The sequence below is a fragment of the Aythya fuligula genome, chromosome 13 (genome assembly GCF_009819795.1).
Source record: "Aythya fuligula isolate bAytFul2 chromosome 13, bAytFul2.pri, whole genome shotgun sequence".
Classification (NCBI taxonomy): Eukaryota; Metazoa; Chordata; class Aves; order Anseriformes; family Anatidae; genus Aythya; species Aythya fuligula.
Genome location: NC_045571.1, coordinates 2,728,030 through 2,753,268, shown reverse-complemented (window position 1 = coordinate 2,753,268; position 25,239 = coordinate 2,728,030). Strand labels below are relative to the sequence as shown.

The following is a 25,239-nucleotide window of genomic DNA, read 5'->3' as shown; positions in this document are numbered from 1 at the left end:
CAGTTTGTATCATTTGGCAAAATGGCTTTACTGGGTCCTGCACCAGGAATCTCCTAGGGCTCAGCAAGTGCCAGTGATGCTTTTCTTAATGCTGCCATTTATCCAATTTTAAAAGGTTCGTATTCTCCTTTATTCATGAAAACTCCTAGACAGGGAACCTCAGTGAGCATCGGTCCTTCCCCTAAATGCTGTCCTGATCTCCACCACAGTGAATGGATCTGTGTTGGATCCTGACTATTGTCATCAGTTCCTCGAGTGAATTAAATGTGCAGGGAGTCAAATCTGAGAAAGCCTTTAATGCTGTTGGTAAGGTGATTAGGTACCAGGCACTGTGGAGCAGTGCAAAGAGGGGAACTCATTGGGAAATCTAATTATACCCTTAATGCTCAATCATTACAGAAGTTGTTCAAATGTACACCCATCTGTTTCCCAGAGGAATCCCTGTACAGAGTTAGGGGGTTGTAACTACAGCTGTTTGAGCGAGCTTTCAGCATGGCTGCTGACAACATGTTTATAACTTATTTCTCTTTTTGTGATTGTAGTTGTAGGACTGAAGGTGTTAGTATGAAGAAATAATGATAGTAGTAATTGTGTTTAATTTCAGGTACAAAAGGTCTGCCAGGCAGATCTGGTTTGAAAGGACATGATGGCTTACCTGGATCACCTGGCACCGTTGGGGATCCAGGCCCTGTGGGTACCCCAGGACCACAGGGATTTGAAGGTAATGATATGATTTGGCAAAAAAAAAAAGCAATCAGTAGAATTCTGTTTGCCCCCAGGTTCTGAAGAAATCCTCCCCAACACCAAATGAATTACCTTAGGAAGACTGAGGGATGTACATGATCTTATGTCTTGTATCTGCAATGAAATAGATTTAATTCTCATTGAGAAGGGTTATGTCACACGTCATTGTCGTCTACCACTGCTGAAGTTTAGCTAGGTACAATTGTGAACATCTTTTGGTTTTAATGCTTTGTGCATGTAGGAGACATCTTGAAGATTTGAAAGAGCAAGACGGTATTCATAGCTATCAGGGTTGGGTGGAAGAGGCGCTGTGAGAGAGAGAAGCTTTGGATTCTGCCACAGATTTGTATGGCTTTTGGCCTTTCTGTGTCGAAAGAATATTACCATGAAGAGTACTAGAGTGAAAATGAATTTGTTAGGTTTTGGTTGGTGCTTTGAGATCTTCAGAATTACTGTACCGTGAGATATGTGCTAACGTACTAGAGCTTTTTGGGGAAAGACAGAACGTGAAATGAGGTAGGAAATGGGTGGGTGCTATTGTGAAATGGCTGCTTTTATAACTGGTGCATCTAGTTGGTCATACAACCATCAAAATTTGGCCTCTTCTTAGTACAACACTGACAGAAACACTAGGACAGCAATGCCAAAATCAGGTACAGAGCCAGCTGATGCTCACATTGCCTGTGAGTGATCCTTCTTCTGTCTTGCAGGTGTCGCTGGAAAGCCAGGCTCGCTTGGTTTGCCAGGAATGCCGGGTCGGAGCGTGGGTGTTGGGTACACCTTAGTGAAGCACAGCCAGTCAGACCAAATCCCACCTTGCCCCATAGGAATGAACAAGCTGTGGGATGGCTACAGCTTACTGTACGTGGAGGGGCAGGAAAAATCACACAACCAGGATCTTGGTGAGTTGACAATCTTCTCTCAGGCAAACGATGTAGGCCAAAATCCCATTTCTAATGAGCAATTTTAGTGGGTGCAGCTGGAAGTTGTGATGGAGGAAGTCTTCTTGGCCAAAATCTGTGCTGGAAGCAATGCTATTTGTGCCATGCTCTGCCACTCCTGACTGGTGTGTATGAGTTTGAACACTTGCCAGCTGCTTGGTGTGACTGCTGCTCCAATTCTTCCAGGGTTTGCTGGCTCCTGTTTGCCTCGCTTCAGCACCATGCCTTTTATTTACTGCAACATCAACGAAGTGTGCTACTATGCCAGCCGAAACGACAAGTCCTACTGGCTCTCCACCACTGCTCCCATCCCCATGATGCCGGTGGACAGCGCGCAGATCCCCCAGTACATCAGCCGCTGCTCGGTCTGTGAAGCGCCCTCCCAGGCTGTGGCCGTGCACAGCCAGGATATCACCATCCCCCAGTGTCCCCTCGGTTGGCGCAGCCTCTGGATAGGATACTCCTTCCTCATGGTAAGGATTGCACTGCTAACGCAAATGCAGCTTTAAACGTGGTTGGATCTCCTCTTTGAGATTCGGTCACTGAGACTGAATTCTCTGAGTTGCATGTAGGAAACTGTATACAGGGCTGTCCTGTAGCTTCAAGTCCAGTAGTAAAACTGAATCAGTAGTTCTGCATTGCCACAGATACTTGTACCTCAAACCTTTCAATGCAGAAACACCAATTAAGCTACAGCATTGTCTTAATCCCCTCTCTACTGGGACAGTATTTTATTGTGCTCTCCTAGAAGCCCATCAGTGTGAGGTTGTTGGAAAACTAAGTCAGCATTATTGTCTCACAGTTTTCCCGTGACAAGCTGATTTCCTTTATAGCAGGGCTGTATGCTCAGCCTGAGTACCTTCCTTTGCTTCTTTACCTCTAGCCCTGACTCCAAACCCAGTTACAGGGAGCCAAGGTATAAAGCTGGTTGCCTGTTTTACTCCTTTCAGCAACAGAACTTGAGTTACTGCCCTGTTCACCTCCTTTTCTGGTCCTCTGAACTCATTTAAATAAACATCTTCATTTAGCACACAGCAGCTGGTGCAGAAGGTGGAGGTCAGTCCCTCGTCTCACCCGGTTCTTGCCTGGAGGATTTCCGCGCTACTCCCTTCATTGAATGCAACGGTGCCAGGGGGACGTGCCATTACTTTGCAAACAAATACAGCTTCTGGCTCACGACCGTCGAACAGTCACAGCAGTTTGTCAGCGCCCCTCCCTCAGAAACCCTGAAAGCAGGACAGCTTCGAACAAGGGTCAGCCGCTGCCAGGTGTGCATGAAGAACTTGTAACAAAAATGCACAAAAATAACTCTTGTTACCTAAGAAGAGTAGGTATCACTGATGTGAAGAAGGATAAATTCTAACTGGTTTTGTGCGTGCTTGATGGATGAATCAAGATGGCCAGAAATCCACAAAAATCAAGTGTCAAGGGCAGGAGTTTGCACACAGAGAAGGGAAGACCAGTGCTCTGAAACCTGTTTTATGGAACATGGTGCTATGCTTCTACTTTAATGTTGTTTGGGTTATTTTTCCTCATTTATGGCTACCTCAGAAAGCCTCTGCGAGTTCCTTATTCAGACTGAAGAGTAACTGCTGTCTCACGTTACACCACTCCTCTGTCCAAGGCACACACCAATCATCAAGAGAGACTTCTCAGAAGTTATGCTTTACTAGCATCTTTGCAAACAGTATTTGGTCTAGTATACGGAAATGAAGTCTCATTCTCCTCAGAAATACAGAACTAGCCAAAATTTATAATGCATTGTAGATGACTTAGCATCACTGACTTAAGCATTAATGATTGATAACTGACTTCATTAGGAGGAGTCAGAGATGAATTTGTTTTGCTTTGCTTGTTCAACAGATGGGATGTTCTTTGGCTTTCTGTAAGTAATCAATTGTAATCCAGACTCATATCCATGGTTGACTTATAAGAGCTATCCCAGTGAAAAATACACTTTTTGATGCGGAATCCAAAACAGCCCTAGCATTCTTCATAGCTTTCTGTTGAGATATATTCCAGGTAAAATGTTTACTTCAGGGTTTGTGCTTATCTTCGTGCAGGCAGGAACACTTCATTATTATGAACATAAATCTTTCTGAGGTAGCCTTGGCACGGTTATCTTGTAATTATTCAAGCTGAGTGTATTTAAAAAGTAGAGGCTTACTAAACAGCACGCAGGCTTATGCAAACACAGAAGAAAGCAGTTATGAGATGTACATTTTTATTTCTGCAGTCACGATCTGTTGTATTCTTCCTTTAGGCTTTATTTCTCTCAGTTTAAAAAACTGTATTTCTATTGTATGCATTGTTAAGAAGTCCCACTTACCTTCAGGGCGTAATTAAAGAGAAATGTTACTAATTTTAACATCCTTACGTATTTTGAAGGAAAGCCATGAAAAAAGCAAGTGTAACGTATATCACAAATTCATTTAGCTGGGCTAAAGCTGTTATGCATCTCTCTTTCTAGAGGGAAGCATACAAAATCCTTATATATTGACATTCCATGACATTTAAAAGAAGTGCCTTGCAAATACACCATCACCTTGGCATAAAGATTGTAAAGATTATTTTTTTCAGGAAATTACTACTAATACAAGACCGAGACATTATTTTAAAGTGTTATTTCTTTACTAGATTTTAGAGCTCTAGCTCTATCCAGCAAACTATTTAAGAAAGTGCTTAGTTTTAAGCAGATAATATTTTTTACCTTTGAGGGATTTGAACTAGACGATCGTTAAGGTCACAACCCTTCCAACCCAAACAATGTTTTTTTGATTTGGATTTTGCATAATTAGGATTTTGTCGATTAATTATATGCATAATGTGATGTTACCTTCCCAGATCAGGGTCAGAGAGCTCTGCCTATTTTAGAGTTGAATCACAATTTAGTCTTTCATTTAACATATTCCTACTTGTGAAAGACCTGCAACTGCTTTGGATGAACTTTTCAAATATTTTTTAAGGCATTTTAACACTCCCGAGTGACAATCCTTCTGTGCACAATATCTAATCTACTTCTTAGCTGTCCTAGCACAGACAGATCATATGGTATTTGCATGTTGGTTTAAGCAAATGCAACTTTCAAAAACTGTCTGCACACAGTAAAGCTCACTGTCTTTTGAAAATTTCTGCAATTAACTCTAGGAAACTCCAACAGGGACTTGGTTTTATTTTTGAACATGGACGCATGCAAATGTGTGTTTTGTTTTTGTTCTAGGATCAGAGCTTTATGCATTTTAAGTGCCAGTATCTTTAGGGACCTACCTCTCTTGCAGTAAGCTGGCTCTGTTGATACCAATACCCAACCTTCCATCGAGTTCAACAAACCCAGCCTGTTCCTCCTCTGTTTACACATAAGCCATTCTCAGTCAGGTACCGAGGGTGCGAATTCCTATCACCAGGCATTCTTCCAGCAGCCCTATTTTCAGAAGTCTGGTTACCCCCACCAAGAACACTTCTTCAAGAAGTCTGCAGGGCCTCACAAGCTTTTGCTGCATACGGAGGGCTTGGCCCTGAAGACCTCTTGAATCTCCTCAAAAACCATGCAGCTTATCCCTGGACAGAGAAGAAAGAAAATGATATTTTTTTTCTACGTTTGTGGTTTCCAAACTGTAGTTAATAAACATTAAACAAGATGCAATAGGATCTCGTTAACTCTTTTGTTTGAAAAAACAGTGGCCCTGATCGAGAGGTGCAAGTGAGAGGAGACAATATTCAGTATTTCTCTATGTTGTCATTTATTGGTGAAGATGAAAGTCTGCAATTCATGTTCATTACACTAGCATGACAAAATGACCACAAGGGGGACTGCCTGGTAGTGAAAAGGAACTTCAGCATGGATTAAAAATCTTTGCCTTTCTTTATTCTGAACTGTTTTTCTTATGGCTGCTAGAGAGAGATTCTCTGCCTTAGAAATAAAACTGCCCAGGCTGTTCTGATAAACCTGTAGAGTTAAGGCACTTCTACCAAAACAGATTTCAAAAGGCAAGAAGTCAAAAAGCAACAATTAAGTAATCTGTGTACGCTTATATATTAAGTTTTAAGATAACCTGGTTTATATTTAGTTCACACAAATTAACAAAACATAGCAGCATACAACCTACGAAAAGCTTAAGAAATTTATTAGATGCACAGATAAAGTGCTGTAACAGAGAAACTTGTGTAAATCTATTTTAAAATAAATAAGGTACAGTTAAACCACCTTTGACTCATTTTAACTCTGAAAGAAATAACCTAAGTTTTCATCATTTGAATTTTAAGGTCAAGGTGAAATATACCATAACTATAACAGTGGTTGTGATCTGTATCAACTATTTGAGTCTCCTGTTCCTCTTGAGGTCTCCCAGAAACAGGAAGGCTATTGCAAAATGTATACATTAGACATAGTTCCTTTTACAGAAACATTTTTGTAATAAAGTCTGGTTGCTCAAATACATGTTAAAATATTTAACAAGGAAACAATTTTCTCCTGATCCAGTCGATCTTTTAAACAAGACAATGTATTTTTCCTATGACGCAGCCCACAGGAGGGAACAGAAGTAAACATCCTCCTTAACTGAAGACTGTTTTGCTTTAAGAACTAAACTATTGCATTATTATATGAGAGCAAGAAATATCCATTTGGGTTATCCCTTTCTCCAAACATAGTGCCCAGTGATACATGTATTTTTGCCTTAATCTCAAAGGCCCGTTTGTCTTCAGGTAAGATACGTTAAAAAGAGATTCCCTTTAAGCATCTTATCACAAGATCTCTTACTGCCTTTCCAACCGGGGAAGTTTGTGTGTTAAACTGCCGTTGGAGTTTTGGATGCTACTAGATTTCTGTGCTCTGTTATCCATAATTTCAGGCACTTCAGGGCTAACATGGCTGTTTAAGTCAATGCAATAATATTACCAATATATTCAATACTCAGAAGAGTCACCACAGTTTCCTTCACACACTCAGGATTTCAAATTCTTCTTCCAATTCAAATAGCTTGTCAGTAGATTCAATGAGTTCTGTAAAAAAAGATAAAGAAAAAAATGCTTCTAAAGACATGCCTGATTTTGTTCACTTAAAAAAAAACTTTGAAAGACGCATTCCAGAAAAGTACTTTGTAAGAGTGAAAAAAAATATCTGTGCTAGCAATTGTATGGCTTGTTTGGATACATGCCTGCTATATATTGCTTGACACTCACAAAGGATAGTTATTCTACCTGTGATTATTCTTTTATTTGCTAACGAGGAACATAACATTGCACAATTAGGCTTTTAATCAGTGCCTTACCTGCTCCTGTGGTTGTCACTTCTGGTTTTGTTGGAGGTATGAAAGGAGGCCAGTGTGGCGGGTGCTTCTGGACCAGCTCAAACATCCGTAGACTCTGCTGCTTTAGAATCTCCTGAGGACAGAATGCTTTCATTTTAAAAGCTGGCTCAGGAGACGCTTCAAACACAAAACATGTCTGCTTAATTGAAAATGTTTTTTAATTACGCATGTCCATCAGGAAAAAAAAGTCTTTATACAGACATACTATGAAATCCAAGCACCATGGTCTCTGGAATACATCCCTAGTTAAAACACATCTGGAAGACAGATCTCTTAAACTGTACTACAAATTATCAGTCTTATCATCTTTTGATATCAGCTTTGATATCTGCAAACCTGTGATTTTGTTTACATGTAGCAAGCACACCAGGAATGAACAATATTTACTGCTTTTTAAAAGAAAGTTACTTGCATAGAACTCTCTCAAGTTTTCTGTTGATCAATAGCACAAAAGACAGATCTATCAGCTCCTCCAAAGGGGAAAAAAAAAAAAGCATCAGATTTTGAAGGACAGGTTTTAGTCAGGAAAAAAGGTGTTCCTGAAGCCAAACGCTATTCCTCTTCAAAGAGAAGTTACCTTCTGTCCTGTATTTCAGTTATTTACAAACTGTTTTCCTTAGCTGATTTTTTTTTTTAATAAATGCCTTTAGAGGTTGATGATACTTTACATTCAGACGTCTGGTGCTTAGTTTAACATCTGCATGCAGAAATATCCTCAAGTCTGTTTCCTGTGGCAGCCAGCACCTTCTGTTCTCCCTAGATCAGCAGGAGCTAGAGGCCTGCAGCACTTACAGAATCAGATCTTTAAGATACCAGGGACTATCAGTCATAATTAGAACACGCAATCTATTATGTCAAACAATAAAAGAGGATCAGGAAGCAAATCATTTATACATCACTACAATATGGCAGTTAAACCTTAGTCATTTAGTGAGAATTAGAAGTTAAAAGCAAGTGTCACCCAGTAACACCTTCAAGTGTGTATGTTTACACCCATTTTCCAACTGGCAGGGTTTGTGGCTGGTAAAGTGCTGAACAATTTCCAATTAGCAATTCAGTAGTATTGTCTTACCCTGATGCTTTAATGCATTCTTCTCTATGGCTCATACAATTTGTATACAAAGGAAAATGCAAAGGAAAATTTTACAAAAAACAGACAATAAAAACAAGACTTTATAAAGAACAAATTGAGATGCTAAGTTCCCACTCTTACCTTTTGTACAAGACTACACCAGTTATCAAAATCACATTCTTCTTTGCAAAAGAAGCCCTTAGGGGAAAAAACAAACACACAGAGTTTTACCTTTGCAGATGGTAGGTACGTGATACCAGCAGGTAAGGCGGTTTGACCTCTGATACAGTAATGCCCTGTATGATCAGTAGATACAAGACTCCAAATATGTGGCAGCTCTAGGGAGAGAACCCAAGGGGAGAACAAGGCCCTGCAAACCCCTAACGAAATAGTGAACCAAAAAATAGCAGCAGCTCCTGTGTGCTCCTCCATGGAGCGCCACCCAGTTCCTACGGTCCAGGTATCAGCAGAAGCTGAAACCTTGTAGATGATGGACCACCTAAGGAACATCTCCATTCTGTTATCTATACTGAAAATATTTGCTCTTCATTATGATTTTGTCTGTCTCATTGCATCATGCCACATTTTGCACAGTTACATAGTTAAGTATTAAAAAAAAAAAAAAAAAACTTTCTAAAAAGCAGCAGTATTAAAAAACAGGTATGTGAATGAATGACAGATACTGGTATCTTTACAGATTGTTTAAAGCTTTAGAAACACATCCCACTGGTGACAACTGCCAATCACCCAATCACAGGGTACTGGCATGGGATCAGATCCAATTTTTTCAAATACCACAGTACCCCCATGACATTTTGGGTGAAATACAAATAATACATTTGTATTTGTAGTTTTGGGTGAAATAAAAATAATTCCACTTAAACATTTTTAAATTATGATATAAAATAAGTTAAGTAACTTGTCTAGAGGTGACCAAACATAACGTAGTGATAGAATAAAACACGTAAACCTGTTTCAGTTCCTTGCTCTGACCATTATAATGCCTCTTGAAAGAAGTAAAAGCTGCTCAGTAAAGAAAACGAAGCGAGCTCCCTACAGTACAGACAGCTCCCCACTTGCCCTAAGATTCATATACTCGATGTAGTTATGTACAAACTACTATGTGTTGATCACAGAAGACAGCTTTGTGATCTTGGTTCTGTTCAAGGAGATGCATTGCTGCCCTTACCAATGTAGAGAGACATTACTTTGAGATAAAGTATATGCATTCAAGATTTCCTGACACCTACTAAAGCTACTGAAGGGTCCAAATTCATGATCTTCATTCTATGTGGGGCTTCCTGGCAGTGGAAACTCTCATCGTCAACCGTGCCATTTTCTTCTGAATCTACAAAGCTTTGAGTGGTGTGAGGGTCCAAATAGATCAGCTCATTGCCTGGATGGGTAAAAGCCGTATGTTAAAAATAAGCAAGTGACATTAATAAGCACTTGGTCCAGAACTGTAAAATAGAAATTAGATTGCCATCGCAGTTAGTATTATCTAGACTTTCCAGCTAGGGATTCTTTAAGAGAATCGGAAGGTTTAGACACAACGTTTCCCACAGGGTATTTAGTATAACTTCCTATTGTGACCTATTACTGTAATTTTTTGGTTGGTTATGTTCTATCTTTGTCACATACTTTTATTTTTCCATGTGAGATCCAGTACTTTTTTTTTTTTTTAAATCTCAAGTGTTGTAAACACTAACATTTGACAGATTAAAAGGTACAGGATGTTCACAGATGCAATCTGTAATCCCATTAGGCATTCATTCAGAAATTGGAACAAAAAAGCCTAACTAAAACAGGTTAGGTTTTACAAAAGGACAAAATAAGGTTGCAAAATTTTGGCCCAAAGTGGGGTGAAATCTGAAGGAATGCATTTTAAATTAATTAGAGCAATACTTAATAACAGAAGGTATGCAAAAGGTGAAAAAGATACTGCTATCAGAAAAAGTTTTGAAATACAAGAAAATAAAAGTGACATTTGACCAATACACTTGTCAAATGCTATCAGCTATTCTTAGTATGTTGCTCTTGTTTATGTCATCACTTATTTTTACACCTAGCTTTGCTGTTAACTTTCTGCTCCTGTTAAGGATCATATCATACTGTTTCTAAACTGTTTTAGATATGTTTCTTCCTTTATTTTATTCTATTCTCATCTTTCTTTACTTCTAGAGGTTCATGCTTAGACTCCTTACTACTTCCCCTTCAAAAAATGTTCTCTTTTGATCATCTGCACATTTGGAATAAGTTTCTTTTTTCCTTACCTAAAAATCCTATGAAATAATAGGCATTATTTGGTTTCCCTCCTAATGCTCCCAAAGACTGTGGCATCTTAAAGCATTCCTAGGAGTTCAAAAGGAATAAAGGAAATTGTAATTCATTTCTTTACTGACATCACAGATACCCAAACTTATTTGACAGTAACGAGCAATGAATTGAAAGAAAACCTTACTTTAAATGCATCAATATATACTGGATTTATGTGATTTATCCCTAGTCGTAGAGGTATAATAAGCAAGAGGGGTTTCCAGCCTGTGCAGAGTCCCCCTGTGTTCTTGCTTCGGCCAAGAGCACTTCTGTGCCAATGTGCACTGCTGTGGGACGCGCTGCTGCTCTGAGGAGGGGACCAGCACATTTTTTCTGCGGGAATAAAACTAGAAATCAGTCAACGCACAGAGGAACACAAAGCAGATCTTCCTCTCAGTAGTGAATTAAGCTAGTTTGCCAGGGATCTTTGTAGGGCACCCAAGACAAAACGAGCAGGGCATGGCAATTACAGCTATTTAGTAGAAGTAATTCTAGCAGACAGTATGTGCTGGCACGTCCAAGTGAGATGTTAGATAAATGATTGGGGGATGACAATTTAAGACTGCAGTGACATGCACTATTAATGTTATTAATACTGTCAAGCTTTGCCTATAAAACGCCATAGAAATTAAATGGCAGAAATGATGACAGTAGAAATTCTTCAAGGAGCTCTTCACATCCAGTGATGTGAGCACGAAGTTGGCATCAGGGACCAAAAAGCACAACTGAGTTTGTATGTCCTTCTTCCCTCTTCTTACCCTTGCAAGACAAACCCATGGCCCCCAGGTATTTGTTCATGTTTAGATACATGCTGGCAAATGGAGTCAAATCAGAAACTGTTACCAGAAAACTGATGAGGTTTCACTTACTGATGTCTTCAATGACCACCGTATTGTCCATAGATACATAAACTGCTAATGAATTCCATTCATCAAATAAAGCAAGCTTCCTAGAAAACATTAAGGTACTAATTAATATAAACTAGTTGGATCAAAAGGGTAGCTTTACACTCAGAACCATTTGATTTAATTTTTTTTTCCTAAGAAAAAACATCCTTTCTGCATTTTTTAAAGTCTCCATGTAAGAAAAAGAAAACTTTAAACATTAAATGTTTAATATCTTTAGAAAAATATCTTTAGAAAAATAGGTACTGAGCGGTACCAGGAAAAACATATGCGCTGCACCATGTGCAAACTGTTTTGTCTTACTGCCAACTGCAGTGACAGTAACAGTTCAACTACATAATTAAATTTATTACTTTTTATTGCACTCGACAGTCTCTGCAGTGGGTTCTTTCCCAATTGTGTCTTTTATCATCTGGAAAAGAAAAAAATTCCTATGCCAGTTTTGCAGATTACTTTTTGCTTAAGAAATTCCACTGAATTCACTGGAATTACTTCTGCCTGAGCCTGTGTGCACAGCAGAAATGGGGCATTAAAAGCTAAATCAGCTAAGGGTTTGGGGCACCAAAACTTCAGTGGGAGACAGCAGCACACAGTTTTACGACCACTTCTGCGAAATCCAAACCTTTGGGGAAGGGAACTACACTCTTAAGCTGCACAGGCAGAATTAGCTGTTTAAAATAAGCCAGAAAGAAATGGGGGTGAGCGTTTCATCATGAAAAACTTGGCCATGAAAGATCTGGAGTCCAGGGCATGCTTCAGCTCCCCTCCCTCTTCAGATCATGTGCCTGTTCCAGGGTGTCAAAGACTTGCTGCTGAGCTCACAGGACCTGTAGCCTAGCCCCTGCCTGAGGTAAGACACCTCCACGTACCCCTGGAGAACTGAGCAGCCTCAGTTCCTTTAAGTGTGGCTCCCAGACTATGAGGAGCTGCCCATCTTTATACAGCAGCCTTGCTGGCAGAACTGCTGGTCAGAAAGGGAGGAATTGCAGCTCAGTTCCCTCCTCAGCCGAGATGGCTTCTCTCTGATGTTTCACACCACCACTCCGACCTACACGGTGGCACTCTCGACCTGCCAGAGCTGTGCCACTGTGCAGAAAGGAATATACATCTGTGGTGTGACTGGTGAGGGCATAGCAGGAGACTTTCCTGCAGTTTCTTCTCCCCAGGCTCTTCCTTTATTAAAATTTAGAGGTCACCCATTCCCAACTCAGTACCTGCACACCGAGCTTCAGCATGACATTCCATGCTGCACTTGTAAATAGATGGCAAGTACATTCCTGACTGTGGGACAGTGGGAGATGCAGCCTTCAAAACTGCCTGGGCCTTGTCTTGGCTGCCCCAGGGGAGTACATTCTGGATGAGACTGGTATGATCTCACTTACTTTAGTACTTGAGCAACTGTATTTGGTCCAAACCATTCTCCAATTGACTTCCCCTCTCCAACACCCATCTGTGCTGTTTTTATAGTGAAAAAAAGACACACGTACACAAAATCAAAGAAAAATGAGATCATAAAGAATGTGGTAACAATATACAGTAAATACCGTGACTGTCAAACATTCTAGAGTAACTGCAATCTGTATTTAGCAATAACAATTATTTTCTCAATCTATGCTCTTTTCAAAACTTAGTGAGTGCTAGTTTCTTTAATAAACAAAAGGCTTCTAAACTATAATGAGAATTACAAGTTAACAAATGTTAGTGCCCTTTATTACAAATTACAGCAATAAGCTACAAGACTGTCTATTCTAACATTACTGGCTCTGGTACCCAAGGCTTACAGAGTTTATCAAGAGCTAGATTCTAGTACATGGCTTTATTTAGGTCTCAGTGAATGTTTCTGTACTACTAGTCTTTGCACCCATCTGCATACATTTTTATTTTTATATAAGCATATACATTGTCTTCATATCCACTTTTTAAAATTACGAATTAACATACTGCAAATTAGTGATTCAACACAGTAGAAATTTCAGTGGAAAAAACCTGAAAGTTTATGTTTGTTCTTACCCATCTGGTGGATTGAATAACAGCAATCCTTCCTGTCGAGAAAGCATCGTAGGATTCTGTGATATTCTTCTGGTTGTTTTTTGTGTTTTTCCCATTGCCAATCTGAAAGGAAAAATTGATATAGAATAAAAAATGGTGATGTTTTCATCACACTGATCAAATGTCTAGACAGCAGAAAGCTTTATAATGAGATGTTAAAAGACATCTCAATTCATCTCTAATATTTACATTTTGTGTAGAGCTCCTAGAATTCCAAGCTTGTTATTTATTATCAAGCTCCCCTTTATCATCATAGGCTAGATTGTAAAAACAGGGAAAATAAAACAAAACAAAAACATCAACTGCAAACGTATTCTGACCGATCATGCTGAGTGTTGATAGCCATTCCAGTATCTATGAGCTTCCAAGATTATTTAAAACTACAGGCTGTGTTTAGACCTTGTTGGATTTCTAAGCACACATTAAATAACAACATAAGATCCATACAGAAAGTCCAAACACTCCACTGGCAGCATCCTGGGATGTGACATGCAGATAGAGGCTTAAGAGCTTGCACCAGGGGGGTTTGGACCTCGTGCTGCTGACAAGTGAGTAGTGAAGAGAAGGGTAAGAGCACTGTCCCACGGTGGCAGGTTTTCCCTTGGCCTCAACTTGGGTGTTACACTAAAAGGTTTATAAAATAACGGCGACAGGATTCCCCATTTGTTCTTCTATGCCTGTTTCTCTGCTTAAGGCTGGAATGATTTCACCCAGCTGAATATGAATTGATTCATTAGGAACTGTTACCAGGGCATCAAAGAAAGTCTCACTAATAAATTCAGGGTTTGTGCTTTTAATGGAGTACTTATGAAGAAGCGTCTGCAGACAATACCGAAGTTCCCTCAGGACCAGCACTCACCTCTCCCTAAGTGTCTGCAGATCAGTGCTTGGGCCAGCATCATCTGCCCACATCGCAGCATACATCCCCAGCCAGCGTCCGACGAAGGACCCGTGCCCCCTGTTAGGAAAGTTCATCACAATCAGTGCAGGCTTTCGACTGGGAGCAGCACCACAGAGGACATTTCAGAGTGCTAGAAAACAGATAGGGCTGCTGAAGCCTCCATGAACTGTCCTACAGATAAAAGGCACAGAGTAAGACTTTGGTTCCATGCTGTTGGTCTAATTCTAATCTCTGCATTGCACAAATAAACAAAATTCATTTATTCCTTGTGGAGCTGACTTACTCTTTTCATTCTTCAAGCAGCATTCACAAACGATTTACTGCATGCTATACAACATGATGACCTGATTACATACAAACATAAATAAACACTGATTTTAATAATCTTCATGTTTGCATAAACAGTTAAAATGATGCTCAAAATGTTCTAATACTCTAGAAATATTTTCCTAGCCTATGATGCCATCACTTATCTTGCTATTTAATTTAGAACAAGGCAGTAAATCTGCAGTATACTCACCAATAGGCGAAAACTTTCTTCTATACGTAAACCACAGACGAGCACTTATATCCAACAATAACTTAGATTTGTCTGGAATATTTTTTAAAGGAAAGAAATCATTAAAACAAACTTTAAAAGCTGGAAAATTCTAGCTTTCCCTACATAGTCAGTATACAGAGTGCATGGAAGCCTCCTGTTAGCTTGTACGTAGAAAATATTTAAGATATCTTTTAGCTGTTAAAACCTGAGAGCTTTTGTGGACTTATAATTAAAGTTGAATTATTATGAATGAAATAATTATTAGGCAATGAAGATTTAAAAGCTGTTTGGGATGACTATGTCCAGCTTGACTGGAACAATGATGGAGAACTATGTCCTCAGGAAAGAACTGGTAAAGTGAGTTAAGGTGAAGAATTTCTACGTGCAAAACAACACAGAATTAGGCATTACCTCCAAACCCAACACAATGCCATTTCTAGAAAAAATATTAATATTAAGTTTAATTTATTTATTTTAATAAATGTGCTTAAAGAATTATCCCAAAGGCTCTCAAAGGTTTCTTAAGGATCTGACCTGCTGCTCAGACCCACCGCCCTTTTCAAGGCACCGTTCAGCCAGCCAAAGCTGGACATGGCACCCTCGGACGTCCTGATACCAAGGCTGCATCGACGGCCACTGCCTCTGACGCGTAACATGGGACCGTGCCCTTGTCCCCTCCCCAAGAAACAAAACCCATTTCTGAAATCTGATTTGTGTATGATGTATAAATACATCACTCTGCAGTGACTGTTAGGCAATATGTTTCTTTTCAGCAAAATACAGTATATGCCCCAGTTTTACTATAATTATTACTAATTATTTTGAAATCTCACTTTAATTGCAGCTAGCAGACTGCAGACAGCACCCCTCAAGGGAAAATACCGTTAGCAATACCAGACATTTCCTCAAAGTTTTGTTATTTAATTTATAAAACATTTGAAGATGAGAAGTGACCAGCTAGTTTCTGCCCTAAGTATGATCTCTTTGCATGAACTATGACAGACAGTAAAGTTCTGATGTCATATTAGGAGGAATACCATTATTCGTAGTTGGTTTCTTGTTTATACGGGGAAAAAAAGCTTCACTCATGAGACATTTAAGGAATGGAAGGAAATCAGGAGATGCTGCTGCATCTGTGAATGCTGTAGATTTTACATATGAATTTTGCAAATACCTGCATTTAGGTGGTGTTGTCTTCCTAGAATCCACACGGGCTCATCAGTTTCAGGAAATTCTTCTAAGCAGTCTGACAAAATAGTGATCTGGTTTTCATACCTAGATAAAACTGAACAGGAATACGGGAACATTCAACCCCCATTCCGTCCCCTCCTCCTTTCACACACCCCTTTGAGTTCTTAGACTGAGCTACTGCAGCTTCGCAGCCTTTGGATCTTCTGAACCCTGCTGCCAGCTGTGTTTACACTTTCCCTTAACAGCTGAGCTATCCAATGACTTGGCTGGTTTCTATGTTGCTCCTCAGCAACTTCTGAGAGAATAACATGGCTGACACCGTGGTCACAAGCAGCCTGGCTGAAGCCGGCAGCAGAAGTTCAGGATTCCTGCAGCGAGGGGAAGATATAACCCAGGGAAGTGAGGAAAGGGAGGACTGCAGGCGTCAAGGCTGCTGTGTCCATGATCAGATGTACACGCGCTGCTGCTCAGAGAGATTACATCCCCGTGCTTAATGGGAAGCACATGAAAAGTGTTAGCAGGGCTGGGTTTTGCTTTCCTAGCCAGAGACTGGAAACACTTCAGGAGAAAAAAAAAGGCATTTAGCCTTAGATCTGTTGCTGGCTGTAGAACAACAGGGGATAACTGACAGTGCTGAAGGAAAACTATTTTTTAGATGATTAAAGCAGCATTTGGTGGAAGAGCAAAAGAGGCCTTTGATGGTTATATTTTAAATAAAAACCTTAAAATGCTGCTAAAAAATTCTAAGTGGAAAGCGAAAACAAGGGCGATCATCACTTGCTCTGCAAGTGCAGGAACGTGTACGTGGGACAGGCAGCGGGTCCAGGCGAGCACGGGGGGGCCCCGTTTGCACACAAACCAGCACCGGTGACCCCCAGTCCCTCCTAGTCCTTCCCAGTTCCTCCAGTTACCCCAGTCCCTCCCAGTTTCCCCCAGTCCCTCCCAGTCCCCCCCAGTCTCCCCAGTTACCCCCAGCCTCCCCTCCCCTCGGTTCCCCCAGTCCCTCCCAGTTCCCTTACCCCCCGCCCAGTCCCTCCCAGTCTTCCCAGTCCCCCCCAGTTCCCACAGCCCCCCCAGTTCCCCCCAGCCCTCCGCATTCACCTCAGCGGCGCCCCGTTTCCCCCCCGCCGCCCCTCACCTGACTCCATCCTCCCGCTGCCACCATCTTCCTCCTCCCCCTCCTCCTTCCCCCCCCCTCCCCGCCCCGACACGGAGGCCCACGCCGCGGCCGCGCGGTGCACGCCGGGAGCTGTAGTCCCCCCGCCCGAGGAGCGCGGCGCCGCTCCCCGCCTCCCGCCCGGCTCCCCGCCTACAGCCCCCAGCACCCCCCGCGGGCTGAGCCGGGCGGGCGATGTCGGCGGGCGCCATGGCGGGCGCGGCGTCGGTGTCGGAGGTGGCGGTGTGCAACATGGCGTACGGCGGGCGCCTGGACGAGCTGCGCGCCCAGCTGCAGCGCGACAGGGGCCTGGCCACGGCGGCCGACCAGGTCAGCGCGGGCCGGGGGCTCTCTCCCCGCCCCCTGAGGCGGCGGCGGCTCCCGCTCGGCGCCGCGGGCTGACCGCCGCCCGCTCCCTCCCTCCCTCCCTCCCTCCCCACAGGCCGGCCGCACCGCGCTGCACTGGGCCTGCTCGGCCGGGCACGCCGCTGTCGCCGACCTGCTGCTGGGGCTCGGGGTGCCCGTCAGCGAGAAGGACGACGTGAGTGGGGCTGGGGGGAGAGAAGCGGGGGGTGGGGGGGGTCTGAGGGGGAAGGGAGGAGTCTGAGGGGGAATTAGGAGGGTCTGAGGGGAGAAATTGGGGGATCTGAGGGGAAAAAAGGGGGTCTGAGGAGGAATTAGGGGGGTCTGAGGGGGGAAAAAGAGGGGTTAGAGGAGGAATTAGGGGAGTCTGAGGGGAAATGGGGGGGTCTGAGGGGGAAAGGAGGGGTCTGAGGGGGAATTAGGAGGGTCTGAGGCGAGAAATTGGGGGATCTGAGGGGAAAAAAGGGGGTCTGAGGAGGAATTAGGGGGGTCTGAGGGGGGAAAAAGAGGGGTTAGAGGAGGAATTAGGGGAGTCTGAGGGGAAATGGGGGGGTCTGAGGGGGAAAGGAGGGGTCTGAGGGGGAATTAGGAGGGTCTGAGGCGAGAAATTGGGGGATCTGAGGGGAAAAAAGGGGGTCTGAGGAGGAATTAGGGGTTTGGGGGGGGAAAATGGGGGTTTGAGGCGGAAAGGGGGGGGTCTGAGGGGGGAAAAAGAGGGGTTAGAGGAGGAATTAGGGGGGTCTGAGGAGAAATTAGGGGGGTCTGAGGGGAAAAAAGGGGGTCTGAGGAGGAATTAGGGGGGTTTGAGGGGGGAAAGGGGGGTCTGAGGAGGAATTAGGGGGTTTTGAGGGGGGAAAGGGGGGTCTGAGGAGGAATTAGGGGGATCTGAAGAGCAATTAGGGGGGTCTGAGGGGGGAAAAGGAGGGTCTGAGGAGCAATTAGGAGGGTCTGAGGTGAAGGGGAGGGTCTGAGGGGAAAATAGGGGTGCTGAGGGGAAGGGGGGGGTGCTGGGGTGAAAGCGGGAGCTGAGGGGAAAAATGGGGGCTGTGAGGGGAATGGGGGGCAGGGAGGGTGTTAAGCTGTCCCTCATTGTGAGGGACTCACTCTGAAGGCTTCTCAGTGCTGGGGAAGGCGTTACAGAGTAGATCCCAATCTCAGTGATTGCTGGGTTCCAAAGAATGTGGTCTGGTACCGTCCCGGAGAAAATATTTATGCTGTGAAGCATTCTAAAGGTCACCCTTAAAGAAGGAAGCGCTGTCCTGCTAGTTTAATGGGATATAGAAGACATTGCAGAAACTTTCAGATGCCCTTTTCTGCCACTGCTGTTTGTTCTCAAAATATCTCCTTTGGAAAGCAACACTGTTGGGTCTGGAGGGGTGAGGTGCCCCACAAGGTGCCGTACCTAACGGGAACAGAAGCAATTTCTGCCACTTACCTGCTCAGGTAGTACTGACATACAAGCAGACCTGAGGTGATACCAGTCATATTTAGCCCTACAGTTGTAACACCATGCACAATTTGATTAGCAAGTAATCTGCCTTGCATTGGGGTTATGTTTTCATTGTGATTTTTTTTTCCCCTGAAATTCTTGGGTGTAATATTTTTTTTTTTCTTCTTATCCCTGCAGGCTGGTTGGACTCCCTTGCATATTGCAGCTTCGGCAGGCCGTGATGAAATAGTGAAAGCCCTGCTTGACAAGGGTGCTCACGTAAATGCCGTCAATCAGAACGGCTGTACGCCCCTGCATTATGCAGCCTCCAAAAACAAGCAGGAGGTAGGGTTCCCTGTGCTACTGGGGGTAGTGACACTCTTGGAAGAGATATTTAATTAGATGAACTTTTCTTCTTTCCAACCCGCTCCCCTGTTTCTTCCCGCATGTTCAGATTGCAGTCATGCTTCTAGAGAATGGAGCTGATCCAGATGCAACAGACCACTTTGAATCCACCCCATTACACAGAGCAGCAGCCAAAGGAAACCTAAAAATGATACAGATCCTTCTGCGGCACAAGGCATCTGTTAATATACAGGACTCGGAAGGGAATACGCCTCTGTAAGTGATCATTTTTTTCATGTTTGTTTTGCTGACAGCAAAGTCTCTATGAAATGAATCTCCAGTTCAAATTTTTAAAAACTTCTAGCTGCCTCAGAACAGTCCTTTGCTTCACATCTCTGCGTAATTATGATTTTCTCAAATCCTTTTTAATTAGTGTTTTGCATAAGTGTGTCTGTACCTACATACTTTAATTTGCGTTACTACGTCTGCTTATGAAGTGTAGAACACCTTTTTTAATTGCCTGGAATGCGTTCAGTTGCCACTAGGGGGTACAAAGCATGCTAGTAACTTCAAAGTCAGAGGGAACTGGTCTTACAGGCTGGCTTACTCCATCCTGCCAAGCAGGAGCTGGTTTTGGAAGCTTTTTTTCACCTCTCTAAGGAAAATAAGATGTAATTTATGTACAACCAGTCCAGTGTTTGGTATTACCTTAGAGAGTAATCGGAATCTGTAGGGGTGAAACCTTAACTGCTTTGAAGTTGGTGGCAAAACTGTGCCTTGTCTGCAGTGCAAGAAAGATTTTGCCCTGAATAAGATCAAGCAATATATTTTTCCTATACATAAAGCCCAGTTATATAGTAGAATACATTCATTTATTCTCAAGATACGCTAAACTGAAAAAAAACTTTTGCTGCATTTGTAGTAACTCTTTACAAATTCAGTTGATCACTTTAAGTTCAGCTACAGATTACCATTTTCCAGTTTAGCCATGGATTATGTGCTTCTTGGCTCTGCAGCCAGCAAAGGTAAACTCTGACCTAAAGAAGTGCCTTAAATTTGTGAAGCCAGTAGCAGGAGGAACGCTCCTGAGTTGCTTAATGACAAGAGAGTGACCTGATGGCAGACTTTGAAGTGTGCTTAGGTAGTTGGTTGCATGTGGTTTTGTTGTTCTAGGGTTTCTCTCCCTTCTGACATTCATGCTGTCATTTTGAGAAAGGATAATTGTTGCTCTTTGTAAGCTTGGACTACTTAAAAGTGGCTGTGGGTTTCTTGTTCTTATTGCAGTCATTTAGCCTGTGATGAAGAGAGAGTGGAGGAGGCAAAGCTGCTGGTGTCTCACGGTGCAAGTATTCACATTGAGAACAAAGAAGAGCTGACCCCCCTGAAAGTGGCAAAGGGTGGCCTGGGAGCCATACTTAAAAGAATGGTGGAAGGCTAGCGAGGACTCTGAGCTTGACTCTTTCCTGTTGCACTTGTATTTAAGACTGCAAACTTCATGTTTTCATAGTTCAACTAGGATGTCGTGTATGAGCATCAGCATGTGGTAATAAAATGTGTTTCTCTAGGTTTGCTTCAAGTATACTGCCAAAACAGTCATTTATACTTCTGTTGATTGTACAGATCACTGCTTTTAAAGTATTTTTGATAACTTGCAGTTTGCTTTCAGTTCACAGTATGATCTGTATACGTTAGGTCATTCCTTCTATTTCAGCATCTAGTTTAGGATTATTTCTTTGAAAAAACAAGACCAAAAGTGCTTTACCTGTTTGAAGTCAATTTTGTCTTGGAAGCCTGTTCAGTGTTTGTTTTTCTCTTAGCATTTGTGCTTGGGCTTTTTGTTTGTTTTTTTTTTTTTTTTTTTTTTTGGTACTGATTTGCTTCCTTCAGATAATTATAAATTACTCTTTTCCTTTTGTCAAATGCAGTTTGCTGAGTTACTTCAATAATTGTACCGGTTTTTACGCATGTTAGTCTTTCTGAGTGAACTTGTAATATTTTAAGCTTCTCTGTTATGTATTTTTAGTATTAAATCTAAGTCATATGATGAAGTGCACTGGGCTGCCAGCAGAATGGATGTGCAGTTTGAGTTACCTCTGCAAATTATAATTATATGCTCTGGATACTTTGCTGGGATGTGCTTTGAATCTTTTTTTTTTTTTTTCCTGTTCTTCCTTCTGTGTATCTCTCTGTTCTGTTTGACTTGCATTGTGTAGCACTGACAGTATTTTATAACAGAAGCCAGAGTTAATCTCTGTTTACTCATAGCAAATCCTGGTATTAAGTTATTAGAAGGTAGACCCAATGAATCTGAGTTGAGAAGTGTTCGTGACTGCAGCACAAATTGAGACACTTTATAATCCACTGTGCTTTGTGTTTTTTTTTTGTTTGTTTGTTTGTTTGTTTTTCCATGGGTTGATCTGGCAGACTGTTAGTTAAAATTTCATTTCAGTGTTAAAAGTAACATGATTTTGTGGAGTGAGAAGAGCTACAGCAGTTCCCCAGCAACTGCACCCTCAGTCACCATTGGTGACTGTAACACCTGCTCTTTAACCAGCTGCCTGTGATTTTTCCTGCTGTTATGAATGCTTGTGAAAACTGCAGTTAATGGAAACTCCTCCTCCTAAGTACCCCTCTAAAGATCTAATCCCTGGAATCCTCCCCACTAGAAGTGTTCTTTTTACTGGGAGGTCAGGAACTGTGCTGCCAAGCTGTTGTGTTGAAATTTCTTGAAATAGTTAAGAAACTGAGCATGTTTAGGGGGTGTTTTATTTTGTTTGCTTGTTTTTTTTTGTTTGTTTTTTTTTTTTTCAGCAAAGAATAAGGTTATTGCTTTAGGAGTCTCAAAGATCTTCCTGTTCTCTCTGCTTCAGATAAAGATTTAAGGGATAAAGTGTGCTTGTAAGGTGACTTCCTGCAGAGTTGTTCCAGAGCGTATGGGAATAAGGAGAGCGAGCTTTCTTATATGTAGGTTATTAGAAAAACTTAATTCTAGCAGCTTCTGTGATGACTGTATTCATGTAAGGTTTTCTTTGGGCAGGGGAGAAGTGGAGCTGTCCTCTAAATTGCTTTTTCATGCAGATCACTGAAGGCTTCCATGCACTTGTCATTACTGCGTTTGTTTCTTACTTTTGTGCTGGTAATCTCTGGTTGAATTGACATGGGGGAGGTTGGGATTCTGTGTTTTGTTTTGTTTGTTTGCTTTTTAGTATGATGGGAATTAAATTCAATGTTTTAGCATTCAGTGATAGAACTGAGAGTTCTTACTGTGTAATATAAGATAATAACTAACGTTTGTGACAGAAATATTTGAGAGGGAAGGACGAAGTTCAACACATGACCTCCTGTTCTGATGTTGGTAAGATATCTTGTGGCACCGGTGGAGTAGATTTCTCCATTCTGAACAAATTTTGATGGTGAAATTCTGTGAAATAAAGACAATTTCCTAAACAGCAGTCTTTGGTGTTATAAAACTTTATTAAACTTACGTGTAATAAAACCAGTATTTCCTAAATAGCTTTTGCACTTTGGATGAAGAGAGCAAGGCAGCTGAAAGCCTGCCATCCGTTACACAGTATGGAAACAGAACATGTTTGTTCTTCAGCTGCAAGGAAATGTGGAAACAGAAGATGACAGTTTTTAGAGTTTAACTTGTAGGGATTAAGGTAATGCAATTTATTTTGATAAGCAAGACAGAAACTTAAAAACAAACATAATCTTCACCAAGTACTTTTAAGTCTATCCTAGAAAGCAAAATGCAGGTTACATTGCACAGAGAGCAGTGGGGAAAACTTGCCTTGACAATAACCCCTGGCTGTGCAGACCTTGAAGCAGGAACTTGAATGAGTAAACGATGTTTTTTATACATTATGGAGGTGCTGCTGAAAACTTGAATTGAGAAAAGCTGAAGTTAAATTCTGTGTTGGTCCTGGATCTTTGTATAGAGAAAAAAAAAGGAAGAAAACAAATACAAAAACCCTGCCACAGCTCTGTAGCTTTTTAAAATCCCCTTCCCTGGAAGATGGTGGCTCGGATGTTGGCTTAATATCTGCTTTCCATACTAATGATTCTTACTCCCTCAGGAGGACATAAGTGGGCCATGCAGCAAAGACTTAAAACATCTGAAGCAAATTGTGAAAAACACTGCGTCCTGCATAGCTCTGCAGGGGTTTTGAGCTACATGCCGTGGCTCAGTATCTGATTTGGCTTGTACGTTGCCAAGAGCAGCAGTGGAAAGCTATGAACTGTGTCCCATTCTTTACAGTAAACTGTTTTACATGCGAGAATCTTCATACTGAGGATGAACATCTGTCAGAAGGCTTACAAAAATATCTCAGAATGTTAGGAAATTCTGAATGTTTTAGGTATTTTCCTTTACCTTCATCTTCACCTCCAGCAGTCTGTTCTGCTTTTTTTTGGGGGGTGGGTCGGTGTTTTGTTTTTGTTTTTGTTTTTTTTTAAGAACAAACTGGTGGTTAGAAGTAAGAGAGAACTTATAAAATGAACAGAACAATTGAATGTATAAAAGCATCAACATGATCAATCTCTTGGTTTTTAGCACATGTAAGACCTGGGGTAGTCTAGGAACATTTTGTTAGCTGTATGATGCAATTACAACTTCACCAGAATAAGCCCGTAATCTTAGAAGTTATATAAGAAATAGATGCAGAGAAGCTTCTGGAGTTGAGATTAAGGAAAGATTAAAACCCAATGACAGTGACCACTTAATGTAGTCCTTCCATATAACAATGAGAGTGCTGTTGCAGACACCTGAAATCTGGAAGAGCATTACAGTAAATAAAATGCAGTTGGCATATATACAGGAGATTACTTTAGAACTAATGCAAATAAAGCAGTGCCATGAGGAGCTGTGTATATTCTTCTATGAAGGGTAAAAGAATGCCTAGGAGTGTTGCAGAAGAAATTATGTCAAGTTAATGCCACTCTCAGCCAAGTTATAGGCTCCCTTGGGCCAACAGTACATTTGAATTTTTTCATTAGGAAACACCTGTGGTGAGAAATGGCACCCAAACAGGAGAAGGCTGTATGTGCTCTCCTCTTGCTATTACTGACCATGCTCATAAAACTATCGGTGAGAATATAAGAAATTTTCCTTTAGCTTCTACACCTAGACTGCATGGTCAGAGTTTGCAGATTTTGCTCAGTAAAATCGCCACCTGATTCAACAAAAGATGCTTGCCTAAGAAGAAGCTCGTACTGTCGCTTGTCAAGCCTGTAAATCACTTGTCATGACTTAATGTTTGCCTTGGATATTTTGGAGAGAGAACAGTGACCCGCTGACAGGATGCAGCAGCATTGGCACTAGTAAGAGTTTGATCCTTGTGGTCCAGCTTGAGCAGCTTTTAGCTAAAACAATGTTATATACCGGTAACTTTCACAGGCTAGAAACAGTCACCAAAGGAGAAATAGTAGATCTTATAGAAGACTTAAATACCAAAACATTCCAGATCCCCAGGTCAGACAGTTTTCTCTGCAGTGCACAAGATTGGAAGTGGTGTCTCCTTAGGTCAGTGAGTATCTGCCTCATGTAGGTCTTAGGGAGCTGCTGAGGCTGTCTGGTTCCTGAACAGACCTGAGCCTGAACCCCGTTGTCCTTCAGCTCTTCTGAAAGCAGGTATCTTTGCCCTTTTGAAGAACTTTCTTCAACTATCTTTGCCTTTTTTAAGAAGGATTGCTTGTCTTTAGAAACTGGGCCCTGAGAGAAGAGTCTGTCTGCTGCACTAGACAGGTGTTTAGTGATCAGTGTATATGGATCAATTGCCTTTTCCTCTTCCTCTCTTGGATCTCGTCGCTCAGCTGTTGGCTGTTGTGGACCCACTGTTTACCTTTCCTCCTGAAGCTTTCACCTATAGAAAATGGTCAAAGTTACACTGGGCTAGAGCGACCAGCAGAAAAGTAGCATGAGGTTGTCACTTTGAGGGTAGGGCAGCTGCCTGGAAATAAATTTACGTCATCTCAG

The 25,239-nt window shown here is 41.8% G+C and overlaps 3 protein-coding genes across 5 annotated transcripts in view; 2 read left to right on the top strand and 1 right to left on the bottom strand.

The window, feature by feature from the left end:
* Nucleotides 1-7,471, top strand: part of COL4A6 (collagen type IV alpha 6 chain) — a 135,926-nt gene extending 128,455 nt beyond the window's left edge. For both annotated transcript variants that reach the window (XM_032196289.1, XM_032196288.1), the window contains 4 exons: nucleotides 605-721; nucleotides 1,455-1,646; nucleotides 1,872-2,158; nucleotides 2,714-7,471. In XM_032196289.1, coding sequence (XP_032052180.1) covers nucleotides 605-721; nucleotides 1,455-1,646; nucleotides 1,872-2,158; nucleotides 2,714-2,974 — 857 coding nt within the window. In that variant the 3' untranslated portion in view covers nucleotides 2,975-7,471. The remainder of the gene's footprint in view (nucleotides 1-604; nucleotides 722-1,454; nucleotides 1,647-1,871; nucleotides 2,159-2,713) is intronic.
* ATG4A (autophagy related 4A cysteine peptidase) lies at nucleotides 5,402-17,157 on the bottom strand. 2 transcript variants are annotated; one of them, XM_032196292.1, is made up of 13 exons: nucleotides 17,108-17,157; nucleotides 15,953-16,024; nucleotides 14,758-14,829; nucleotides 14,196-14,294; nucleotides 13,298-13,399; nucleotides 12,670-12,742; nucleotides 11,252-11,331; nucleotides 10,528-10,715; nucleotides 10,340-10,418; nucleotides 9,317-9,462; nucleotides 8,208-8,264; nucleotides 6,956-7,067; nucleotides 5,402-6,686 (listed from the first exon to the last, which is right to left on the bottom strand). In XM_032196292.1, exons 1-13 carry the CDS (start codon nucleotides 17,115-17,117, stop codon nucleotides 6,622-6,624), a joined length of 1,155 nt encoding a protein of 384 aa, XP_032052183.1. In that variant the 5' UTR covers nucleotides 17,118-17,157; the 3' UTR covers nucleotides 5,402-6,621. The 2 variants fall into 2 exon arrangements, with proteins under 2 accessions (XP_032052183.1, XP_032052182.1); XM_032196291.1 differs by having other exon boundaries at nucleotides 15,953-16,063; nucleotides 17,108-17,155.
* A 171-nt stretch (nucleotides 17,158-17,328) lies between these two features.
* On the top strand, nucleotides 17,329-21,099 carry PSMD10 (proteasome 26S subunit, non-ATPase 10). The gene is made up of 5 exons (XM_032196410.1): nucleotides 17,329-17,455; nucleotides 17,568-17,666; nucleotides 19,116-19,262; nucleotides 19,372-19,538; nucleotides 20,547-21,099. The coding sequence occupies exons 1-5, from the start codon at nucleotides 17,336-17,338 to the stop codon at nucleotides 20,698-20,700; spliced, it is 687 nt and encodes a 228-aa protein (XP_032052301.1). The 5' UTR covers nucleotides 17,329-17,335; the 3' UTR covers nucleotides 20,701-21,099.
* Nucleotides 21,100-25,239: the final 4,140 nt, after the last annotated feature.

Coding starts and splice junctions, on each gene's coding strand:
- ATG4A (XM_032196291.1), bottom strand. Junction 14,830..15,952: donor ACAACACCACCTAAATGCAG/GTATTTGCAAAA, acceptor AAAATATTCCAG/ACAAATCTAAGTTATTGTTG. Junction 9,463..10,339: donor TTATTTCATAGGATTTTTAG/GTAAGGAAAAAA, acceptor TTACCCATCCAG/GCAATGAGCTGATCTATTTG.
- PSMD10 (XM_032196410.1), top strand. CDS start 17,336: ATGGCGGGCGCGGCGTCGGTGTCGGAGGTGGCGGTGTGCAACATGGCG. Junction 17,667..19,115: donor CCGTCAGCGAGAAGGACGAC/GTGAGTGGGGCT, acceptor TTATCCCTGCAG/GCTGGTTGGACTCCCTTGCA. Junction 19,263..19,371: donor CCTCCAAAAACAAGCAGGAG/GTAGGGTTCCCT, acceptor CCGCATGTTCAG/ATTGCAGTCATGCTTCTAGA.